The sequence below is a fragment of the Mauremys reevesii genome, linkage group 23 (genome assembly GCF_016161935.1).
Source record: "Mauremys reevesii isolate NIE-2019 linkage group 23, ASM1616193v1, whole genome shotgun sequence".
NCBI classification, from domain to species: Eukaryota; Metazoa; Chordata; order Testudines; family Geoemydidae; genus Mauremys; species Mauremys reevesii.
Window position 1 is genome coordinate 16172321 of NC_052645.1, and position 11193 is coordinate 16183513.

General features: G+C 49.8%; 1 protein-coding gene and 1 long non-coding RNA gene across 3 annotated transcripts; one reads left to right on the forward strand and one right to left on the reverse strand.

Annotated features, from left to right (window-relative positions):
* Positions 1–770: 770 nt before the first annotated feature.
* On the forward strand, positions 771–7700 carry MYCL (MYCL proto-oncogene, bHLH transcription factor). Of its 2 annotated transcripts, none has more exons than XM_039511904.1 (3): positions 771–896; positions 1403–1923; positions 5072–7700. In XM_039511904.1, exons 2-3 carry the CDS (start codon positions 1419–1421, stop codon positions 5632–5634), a joined length of 1068 nt encoding a protein of 355 aa, XP_039367838.1. In that variant the 5' UTR covers positions 771–896; positions 1403–1418; the 3' UTR covers positions 5635–7700. The 2 variants fall into 2 exon arrangements, with proteins under 2 accessions (XP_039367838.1, XP_039367839.1); XM_039511905.1 differs by lacking the exon at positions 771–896 and adding an exon at positions 960–1091.
* On the reverse strand, positions 2265–3314 carry LOC120389377. Its single transcript, XR_005590896.1, has 2 exons — positions 3249–3314; positions 2265–2527 (listed from the first exon to the last, which is right to left on the reverse strand). It is a non-coding gene; the product is annotated as an uncharacterized LOC120389377 (long non-coding RNA).
* Positions 7701–11193: the final 3493 nt, after the last annotated feature.

Sequence of the window (11193 nt, forward strand, 5' to 3'; positions counted from 1 at the left end):
TCACAGACATAGGCTATGTGCGTGTACAACCCCTAGCACAAACAGCACCCAGCTCTCAGCTGGGACCTGTAAGTACAATATAAATAATCAACTCACGAGTAAGTCAGGCAAATAACTTTGCAGAAAAGTGAGTATACGCTGAACACACTCCTCTAACAGATATAATCCACCACTCCCACAGTATCAGCTGCTAAACTACAGGCTAACCTGGGTGAAAAAAATGTTTCTCAAAAGTTGCTTTTGTTTTGCAGGTGTTCAGCACCCCCCCAGATCAGATGTTTTACAAAGACAAGCAATGTTAGCACACAGGGGAAGTAGAATCACAGATAGGTCAACGCTGAATCAGTACCAGAGCTAGGAGTAGGACTCAGGGCTTCTCTCCCATCCACAGTTGTCCTAAATCTACCTGAACTAACAGTTTAGCCAGTGGAGCTTACAGGCAGGAGCAGCACTTTGGGTGTGTTTTTTACTGCAGGGAAGATTCAATTGGCCTTACAGTGCCTGTGAGCAAACACTCCTTGATACTGCTGGCTGCTCCCTTGGGAAGTGGGCTGCGGTGGGACCCCCACGGCCGGCCAGTGCTTTGGACAGTCAGCTGCTCTGCTGTGCCATTACCAGGGCCAAGAGGGAGGGGCAGCAGGAACAGCAGAGCTGGGCGGAACACCGAGGTGATTTACAAGGACTCGCTCCGCCTATTATGCAAATCATAGTCCCCTGGTTGGGGGTCCGCTTGCCGGGGGTGGGGCCATCCGCTGCAGACGGGATATAAGGCGGTGGGGGAACAATGCACCCGACTCTCAGCTCGGTTGCTGCGATCGTGGGAAGCGGCCCCGGGGGTGCAGGTTGTAGCCAGAGCGAGCCGCCCGCTTGGCGCAAGAGCAGGACGCGGGGGAAAGGTGATTCTAGGGGGTGGGGCCCTGGGGCTGATTTACCGCCCCCCCCCTTCAGGGGCTGTAGTTGGGTGACCCTGGGAAACTTAGAGGCAGCGCGGTTCCCCCCAGCGCCTCTGCCCTGCTCCAAGCCGGGTAGTGGGGACCGACCCGTTTGTAACTTACGCGCCCCACGTGCGTGGGGGGGCCGCTGGACGGCGGGTGAGTGGGAGCAGCTCCGCGCGTGGGGGTCTCCGATTTAGGGCTTGGGGGTCTCTAGTGGGCGCGGTCCCTGTGTGTGTGTTGGGGCGGTTGGGACCCCTTGGTGGGTGCGTTCAGTGGGGATGTGATCACACATGGGAAGATGCCGCGAACGCCCCGTAATGAGAGTTTTTGGGGGGCGTGGGGTGGCCACGGTTCAGAGGCTGACCTGAGGTTGGGGTGTTTAACCGCCTGGCTTGGGGCGGGGGGGGGCTTATCTCTTCTCCCCCTCCACACACCCCGATGCTGACACTGCACTTTGGGATCCCCAGGCGGCCCCCTCCAGCGATGGAGTTCGACTCTTACCAGCATTACTTCTATGACCATGACTCCGAGGAGGATTTCTACCGATCCACCGCCCCCAGCGAAGACATCTGGAAGAAATTCGAGCTGGTGCCTACTCCCCCCATGTCGCCCCTGTGCAGCGCGGGGGCGAAAGCCTGTTGCCCCGGGGCAGGGGAAAGGTCCGACTGGCTCTCCCACTGCTGCCTGGCCGGGGAGGAGCCGGAGTATCTGATCGACACCGGGGAGATCTTCGGGAACCTGAGCGCCTTCGTTCTCCAGGACTGCATGTGGAGCGGCTTCTCCGCCCGGGAGAGGCTGGAGAAAGTGATGACCGAGAAACTCTCCACGGGCACGCAAAGGGTTAATCCGCACAAGCCCTCCTTTGCCCAGGACTTCGGGTTCAACAACTCGGTGAGCGAGTGCGTGGATCCTGCTGCCGTCTTCCCCTGCCCCCTGGCTGAGAACAAACACCCCCCTGCCTCCGGGCCCGAGCGGCAATGCGATTCTGGTAAGGGATTAAAAAAAAAACCCACAAGCTCCCTTGCTTTAAATCAAGGTGTGGGCTGGTTCCCAGCAACCCCGTGAACTTTCTGCTTTCTCCAGCCCTGCAAACCCGCCGTGCTGGTGGCTCTCCCGTTTACACATGTGTTGGTAAACAGTCTGGGAACGGCTCTCTGGAAGCCCAGCCTCCTTTTGTTGTGACTCCAAGCTCGTGGAAAGCCCACGGACAAGAACAAAGGGAAGCTGAACGGTCTCTTCCCCTCTAGGATTTTTGCTTGGGGGAAACCCCTGCACATTGCAGGGAGGGGGTGACCCTGGAGGGACCTCAGATTCCAGAAATCTGCTGGCTTTTTTATTTTTAATCTTTCCCTCCTGCTAGGAGACGGCGCTGGGTTCCTCTGGGGAACCGCTCTCTGAGCCTGGAAGCTGCATGGGGAAGTTTGCAGCTTGCTTTAGATCCTCTTGTAATGCTTTCCATCGCAGCCATATTGCTGTCCTTTCGGCTTGATTTACAGCACCCAGCCTGAGGTGCTCCCCCACCACTAGGTTTCAGCTGATCAGACAGTTTCCCCTTTGCAGCCTGGCAAGGAAAGTCTGGCTCCGATGGCCTCCTAGGACAAAAGGCAAAATCTCTTTATGGGCTTTGACCGTCACAAAACAATTGTTCATGTCTCTGGGGACATCCCTGGTTGGTATGTGGGGGGGGGGGAGAGGGCCCTGTCTCCTGGGTCCTATCCAGTCTCAGGAAAACTGGTGTAAATACTAGACTGAAAGTGAAAAGTGATCAAGGGGATGGTGTGTCAAGCCACCAAAACGAAGTGTGAGCCTTGATCTGTAGGGCTGGAAGTTTAATACATGCTATTCAATTTTATTTTTAAAGCCCTTGTCTTAAATTTGTCACTTAATGGCAGGCAAAAATCCTCCCAATCAGCTAAATTTTTTTTTTGGCTCCTATAAGTGACCAGATGGAGGAGGTGTGATTTCAATACACCTAAACTCCAGGCAAGATTTAAATGACTGCCCTCTGAAACGAAGGGGGGGGGGGGAATGACGGAAGTACTGACACAGCCTTGGGGTGCAGGGCTAGACACCTCATTATCTTGACCTCAATACTAGAGTCTGACTGAGTCAGGGATGAGTAATTTAGTTATGACTCATTCCAGGGATGAGGCTGTCTGGGCCAAGCAGCACCTTTTAGGACTAAGATTTAATTACATTAGGATGATGGAGATAGTAAGGAGGCTGCAGGCTCTAAAAGGCTTAATCTCAATTAGTGGGGCGGGGGGACGACTGCATTCATTAGTTCTACTTTAATCTTGCCACTTCGCTGACCTGCACTTTAGCTGATCTGAATCCAGGCCCCTTGGGCACATGCTCCTGGCCACATGGTCCCAGAACAAAAAGCAACAGATTGTAGCAAACAATGAGGGGGGCCTCGGTGAGTGACTCGGGCATTGGCCAATGAGAGATGGGTAACTTTGCAGCGGCAACATTCCAAGCGCCTGCTGAGGCAGCCAATGGCCAGCTGGCTGGGAGGAGGGGCCCAGCCAGTCAGATTTTTTTTTATTAATGGGGAAAGGATACTATTGTCTGCACAATGGAAGTTTGTGACAAAAAAGGGCATAAGAAGTGCACGGTACAAAGCAACCAGGAAATAGCTCTGTGTGTGTGTGTGTGTGTGACACACCTAAAACAATAAAACCACGGTAGCCAATTCTAGACTGCTGATCACCAAGTGGTGCAAGACCCCTGAAGGATAATCTCTCTAGCATTAGGGGGGCATGGGAGACAATGTGGTCTAATGCGGCGAGCAGAGGATTGGAACTCAAGAGCCCTGGGTCCCAGCCTCTCTTCTGATTTAACAATCTACTGGCATGATGAGTGTTGCCAGAGTTCAAAAAGAGGCAGACCTCCGCCGTCTGCTAGCCTAGCGCTTCGCTCTGTGTTGAGGGTCTTATTCATTGACTAGCTGCGTGACCGTGGGCAAGTGTATTAAACAGCTCTGCCTCGGTTTTCCCCAACTGTAAAATGGAGGCAATGCCCATCTTGGTGCAGTGTTTTGATTGCGTGAGAGGCATTGCTAATGCAAAGTGTTGCTAAGCCAGTCGGAATGCCATGCCCAAGGGATATGTGCTTGCATTTGAGCTTTCCAATCTCTTGGGGAAAGACCGAGTGTCTTTGGAAAGTGGCAGGGAGTGAATTGATAGTAGCCGCTATAATTCAGGGATGGCTCGAGTGGAGTTTTAGAGTTGGGTCTGTTTCCCTGTGTTTACAGCTTTGATAACCTTTCCCCTCAGACCCTTTAAGGCTGAACGTGTTTGGAGGTGGTGAGGGGAGGAATGTTAAATGGTGGATGGCTTAGAGGTTCATTGAACCTGATGGCAAAATGTCCCCCCTCCCCCACTGTGAGGGGAGGATTGTCTCTTCCCCCTCCCCTCCCCCCCAGCTGAATGGGGAGAGGAGAATACCAGGGTGGGGGGTGAATAGGATTTATAACTTGTGAAAAGTAACAAGTCACTAAAGTGCGAAGCTGCAGTGAACAGGAACAAAGGGCAACTCAGCCCCCAGATCCCTCATTTACAATTCCAATGGGCCATGAAAGAGCCCGACAAGCAGGAGCAAGGGGAAGATCTTTATCCTTCAACTCTGTCCCCAGCCAGCTAAGGCTCTTGCTCCCCTCCTTTCTGCTGGGGGAGGTGAGGACTGGTGCAGCTGTAGGAGCTGGGGGAGCAGGAATTTCTTGCCTGTTGGGTCTTTGTTCTTAACGAGTGTTGCCCATGGTGTGTAAGGGAAACACTAAAAAAAATCCACATCCCAGGGTGCAGAGCCTGAGGCTAAGGAGAGAAATCTCAGTCCTATGACTGAGATTAGGTGATGTGGGAAAGACCAACTCAATCAGAATTGTTTTATGCAATGCACTGGGATCCATGCAATATGATCCTCTTCCTGATAAGTGTAACCTAGCAGGGTGACTGTCTAATCTCCAGAACGTAAAGAGGTACTGGAGCACCATGCACCAGGTATGGTGCTGCACCATAGTTTTTTCTTTGGGCATGTCATTGCCCCATTGTAAGAGGCTGGGCAAGGGATAGCTGAAGGGAATAGATGAATGATTCCAAGTGATGGGTTGTTTTGCTTGCGTCTGTTTTGAACAGAGGGTGAAGAGATTGATGTGGTGACAGTGGAGAAGAGACAATCGCTCAGCATGAGGAAGCCGGTCACCATCACCGTGCGAGCAGACCCCCTGGACCCCTGCATGAAACACTTCCACATCTCCATCCATCAGCAACAGCACAACTACGCTGCCCGCTCTCCACCAGACCCCTGCTCCCAGGAGGAGGCCTCAGAGAAGGAGATCAAGGAGGAGCCCCTGAGCAGCCCAGAGCAAGCCACAGAGAGCTCATCGCCTGAGCCTTGCCTGCTGAAACCCGGGAGCGCCCCAAGCTCAGATAGCGAGGACATGGCCAAGAGGAAAAACCACAACTACTTAGAACGCAAGCGGCGAAATGATCTCCGCTCACGCTTCCTGGCACTGAGGGATCAGGTCCCCGGTCTGGCTAACTGTCCCAAAACCCCCAAAGTGGTGATCCTGAGCAAAGCTTCGGAGTACCTGCAGTCGCTAGTTAATGCAGAGAGGAGGATGGCTGCAGAGAAGAGGCAGCTGAAGTTGAGACAGCATCAGCTGCTGAAACGAATCGCCCATCTCAAGGGACGTTAGCTACCAAAAACTTGACACCTTTCCAATATTGATTTGCACATTTTTGGTTATTGTGAACCCTCCAAACTACAGATCCCAGAATGCACTGCAGCCAGCGCACACAAATATGGCTTGCATTCTAGGAAATTTAAACTGTGCGGGGGGGTGGGTTCTTTGTCTCCCTTATTCACGTCTGGTCTCGGGTTCCTTCTTTAACAGAGCAGGGAGTTGCCAACTGTGGGCTGAGTTAACTCTCATCCTTTGGGGACGCTGGTAGGTTGGCACCGGAATAATGTAGACACTGGATTTTGCAAGACACTTGGGCTGAAATTGTCAAAAGTGACCATTGAGTTCGGGGTGTCTCATTTTGAGGGTGTCCAACTTGAAGCACCTGCGTCCTGACTGCCAGAGCTGCTGAGCCACCTGAACAGAGATGTGGAACAACGCCGGCTGAGGCCCACAGGAGCTGCCTCAGTGCCTCTGGGCTTCAGGTGCCTGAAATTGGGCACTTACAAATTGAGGCCCTTTTCCAAACTAGGGGCCTGAGTGGACAACCCAAACCTAGAGATGGCAGGATCCTCAGTCAGACAGAGAGGACCTGTCACTGAATCCAGCTATTCTGTGGATTTACTTTCATACACACACAGTTTTAGGTGGATTGTTAACATGGCCGGTGCTGCCATGGACCTATTAAGTTTGACCCAACTTCTGTCGTTCCACCCAACCCCAGCACTGGTTCCCCTGGTGTGGTGCTCTTCCACCGTCCCTTCCCTGACCCATCCTCGGGGTTCGTACTGGCCCGCCTCCCCAACCACCACCCTTCACAACATCCCCCATCCTATTCTGCAGCAGGGGGGACTGAGCCCATGTACCCAACACATCCCCTCCAGAAGAAGTCCATTGAATTCCTAAGTGGCTCCTGCTCCACTGCAACTGAGTCGAGAGAATCTAGGCCAGGGTGTTCAGATCCAGAATACAAGGGGGTTGCAATCTGGTGGTCCAGTTTGGGTCCATCTCTCTAGAAGCAGTGACAGCTGGGGAACGCCTAGAAGTGCATTGGGAAAGCTTTTCTCTAGGGGCCAGGGCTGCTGTTAAAGATCCTTTTTCTCCCAGGGGTGGGATGATGCCTGGATAAACTCCTATCCCTGGAGAAGAACCGAGACTGACATGGACTGTACCTCACTTTCTTACCACTTTACACAGTAGCTTGTCTTGAGGGTTGTGTTCTAGGAACTGCTGCTGTAACTGCCTGAGTCTTATACTGGAGGACCCTTTTTTTAATACTGTATTTTTGTACAACTTTTTTGAAGAGTATTGTTAAAGATTTGTCTTTTTGTAAACCTTTTTTGGGGAGTGTGTGCATTGTCCCTGCTGCAGCGTGGAGAGTATGTGTTGGGGGGGGAAATGCCTTTCTAGGAGAGTCCAGGTCCTATGTTCTGATTTACTGTTGGGGAATTAAGTGAGAGATTCCTGGGGCGGGGGATGTTATCTGGGGCCCAGCTCCTCAAGCAGTATAATGGGCTTTTGAATGGGGTTTTCCCCTCTTTCTCTCTCCCTCTCTCTCAGAGGATGAGGGTGAAAATTACTCTGTGTGGCTGACTTCCCGTATTCCCCAAAAGCAGGCTCCTAAGAGCGATGCTGCTTCAGATCCCAGCTGTAGCCCAGGACTGATGACAAGGGCTGATCGAATTGTTGCCTGGAGCTACTTTGTCTTTACTAGGTGGGTAGAAGCCACCTCTTAGAAGGGATCTGATCAGGACTCCTGTTTGCTGACCTGCAGCGACCCTCCCTGAAGTGGCGTTTGTTCAGCTGGCCAAGTGTCTTCTCTCACCTCCTCACAAATCTCCCTCTTCTGTGAATACTAACCAGTGGATGTGGGGAGGGGAGTAGGACAGGTGGCCTTCATCTCCCTTGGCACTGATGGGGCTGACCCTCGACTTTGCAGCAGAGACACACAGAGCAGCCGGTGAGCTGTCTGCCTCCTAACTGACCTATTGAGAAACTTTAGAGTTAACACTGTGGTCGGATTTAGCACTTTCTTCATTACCTCACACTTCATAAATAAATAAGTTACAAAGACAGACTGGGTTGGCTTTTTCCATAGAGTTGTTCCCTGGGTGCCTGTTTCCAGGGGGGATAACTGCCACTGCAGCTGCCCTAACTAACTAACTTGTCCAGCTTTGAGTCTTTGCGGGGGCCCTGGAGAAGGGTGCAGTGGCATCGCTATTGCATGAGTGGTTAAGATGAGCCATAAACTATGCACAAAGCTAAGGAGGGCTGCTGGGTCAATAGGACTTTCACCTACAGCTCTTCCCTCTGCTGTTGGAGAAGGGCCACCATATCTCACTCACAAAGCTTTGTCTTTATAGGAAGGGGCGTGTGCTGTCTTCTGGCCATTTGGCCATATCCCTGAATGGCAGGATCAAAACATCAGCACAGGCACTGTTACTGTGCCTGAGCTATCCCAGGCAAGTAACAGTCACTGAGCACAGTTATAGGACAGATGTGTGTCTAGAGAATTATCACAGCTGTTAGATCCCCAAATGCCCTTGGGGAAGGCTTTGGATGATGGCTTGGGGGAGGGGGGGTGCAGAAATTAGAGTGCAAGATATTTAGAACCAAACAGTAGGATATTTTCCTTTAAGCAGCACATAAGCTCCTGCGAGCAAGACTAGTCCCTTTGTGTAGGCATTCTCATGAAATGTAAAATGTGGAATGGCTACAGCAGTGGGTCCTGGGAAACAAATCACCTAGATTCATTTCTCTTTAAGTGGTTTTATTGAGGAAGAGGGGCTGAGAGCTGAGTTCCTCTAATGAGGGACTCGATGTAATTTTAAACTCTTCTAATGGTGCTACAGAGCAGTCAGCATGCGGAATTCACTGCCCCTGAAGGTCATCAAGATGAATATGATGATGAATTGTCAGTGAGTAACTAGAGGAAAGCTCAGACGGGGAATGAAATTGCTTGCTCGGGTGGGAGGGGGGCTAGACTTCCCTTTAGGGGCTACCAGAGAATTCCCTACATCCCCATATGCAGAGTTTGCAATATTTTTTTTACCTTAATTTGAAGCATATTTATTACCCATTAACAATTCCAGGTTATTGGTTTTAACTCCTTCTGGAGGCAAAATCCTGTACTAAATGCAATGAAGCGCAGGCATCGTGTTACTGCTAAGGCAGTCTCTAGAATGGGGCTAAAATACCATTTAAAGAGAGGTTTAGTTGTCTGAATGAAGCAAAAGCAGCAAAGAGTCCTGTGGCACCTATTAGACTAACAGACGTTTGGGAGCATGAGCTTTCGTGGGTGAATACCCACTTAGTCAGATGCAAGTCTTTTAAAGAATGATTAATCAAAGCTCCATGTTTCTTTTGGTTCCTGAAATAGCTGCCATGTTGTGTTGTGCCACACTTCTGTTGTGTGTTGCATCAGATGAGGTTGAAGCATTGTACAGACACTGGAGTTCAACTTGGAATACTCTGCTGTGACTTCTAATGGTCACACAGCCAAACTGGGAGTCAAACCCAGGTGTTCTGACTCCTAATACCTTGCTCTCACCTCTACACAAAACACTTGTGGTAAAGAATATAGGTTCAAAGTGTCTAGATTTATTGTGCCAGGAGGGCAGGGTGGGAAGGAATAGATACACTCTTCAATGCAGCAGTAGGGGTTGAGTTGATCCTCTCTTATTCGTCCAGTCTGCTTGTCCCAGAGCATGACAAGAAAAAGATGGAAGGTGGGATTTGTATATGAATTTCCATGAGTTTAGCACAAGTTTAATTGCAAGTCAATGGGACGTGTGCTGCTAAGCCATTTAGGCACCTAACTCTGATTGATTTCAGTGGCAGTTAGGAGCCTAAATACCGTTGAGGATCTGGGTTTTAAATGCCCTTGAAAATCTCACCCAGAGACTCCATTTAGTTCAGTTTAGCGGTTGGATTGTACACAGGCAAAAAACAATTTCTGGAGACATCTCTGTAAAGTTGTGCACTGAGCTGGCTTGGAAGCATAAGTGCTGGAACTAAGGGTGCTGGGTGGGACTGTCGCACGTCCTGGCTTGAAGTAGTAATAAGCCAAATACATGGTCTCTGCCTTCAGGAGCTCTCCCAGTGCTGCAGGTACTCCACCTCCCTGTGGGGATTAGCTTACAGTGCTGGGAGCGCTGGGGCACTGTTTACACTGGCACTTTGCAGTGCTGTAACTTGCGCTCAGGGGGGGTGTTTTTTCACACCCCTGAGCGAGAAAGTTGCAGTGCTGTAAAGCACCAGTGTAGCCAAGGCCTGAGCTAGGTCTGGCTAGGGATAAGTCTGAGCATATTAAAAAAAAAAATTAGGTTTGCATAAAATACTCAGACCAAATCATAACCCACTGTTGAAGAGGATGGTTAGTGGAGTAAGCCTTGTGTTTGAAATAGACCCATTGGAAGCACAGGTTAAAAATACATCAGGATTAAATAAACCTGACATCTACCCAAAGCAGACAAATCGAATAAAGTGTGCATGGATGTGTGCATCTCTTGAATGAGACTTTCTGTGTGTACATTAAAGATGCCAGGGTATTTTTATAAGGATGGTGTTTTACTCTGTTAAAATTACTTACAGAGAGGTTTTTAAAGGGCTTTCTCCTATTTTGGGGGGAGGGTGGGCGGGCAGAGGCTTAATGACAGAAGGTATGAAAGATATTTAAATGAAACAAACAGGGCTATTTGTGTTTGGAAGTTACAAGTTCTTCTGGGATCAGTCAATTTGAAATCTAGTCAATTTCAAAACCAAGTTAAAAGTAGCTTTCGATGTTACACCTGTCCATGAAGCTTCCTGCCATTTTCTGTCACTTTTCAAGTACAGCTTCCTATCTTTAAACATGCTTTTTCTAGTATTACTACATGAAGGACCCAGGGAAACTGACAGTACAAGGTAAATATTGAAACTGACTATACACACAGTGCTGCCAAAAGCACATAATAAACAAAGGGAAAGCATATTTCCCCCTCTAATCTCCTTCAGCAATCAGACTCTCAGATGTTAGCTGTAATAATAGTAAACAGTTTCAGACAAAAGCCAATTTTTTAAGTTCACATTGTCCTGTTAACACCAAGCCTTTTGGGAGGGGTCACCCCATTTCATATTGCATGTATTCTACCATTCCATGGACCATGCGTTACTCTGCGACTGTAACTTTTACTACACTCTTGCAAAATTCTTCTTGTACAGGGTGAGTAATTTGTTCTGGGTGAGTAAAGAATCATGTTTTTTCTATTCTTATCATGCTGAAGGGTGGTGGCGGGTGTTTGTGCCTGGGTTGGTAAAGTTTGTGACAGTTTGGCAAGCCTGCTATAATCTCATCTCCTCCAATGATATGTCTCCTTGCTGCCTCTAGCTTTCCCTGTTGCTATGCCAAAAGATGTATGTTGCTAGGATAAGAGCCATTTTCTCTCCCTCTTCTGTATCTGTTGCTGCAGTAGAAGTCAGAGAACCCCCTCTGTTACCTTGGTAACAGTCTCCTCCTACTGTCTCCCTGGTAACAGTCTCCCCCATCTTTTTCTTCCCTCTTCTCTCTGTTGCTACAGTAACAGTTGCCTGCTC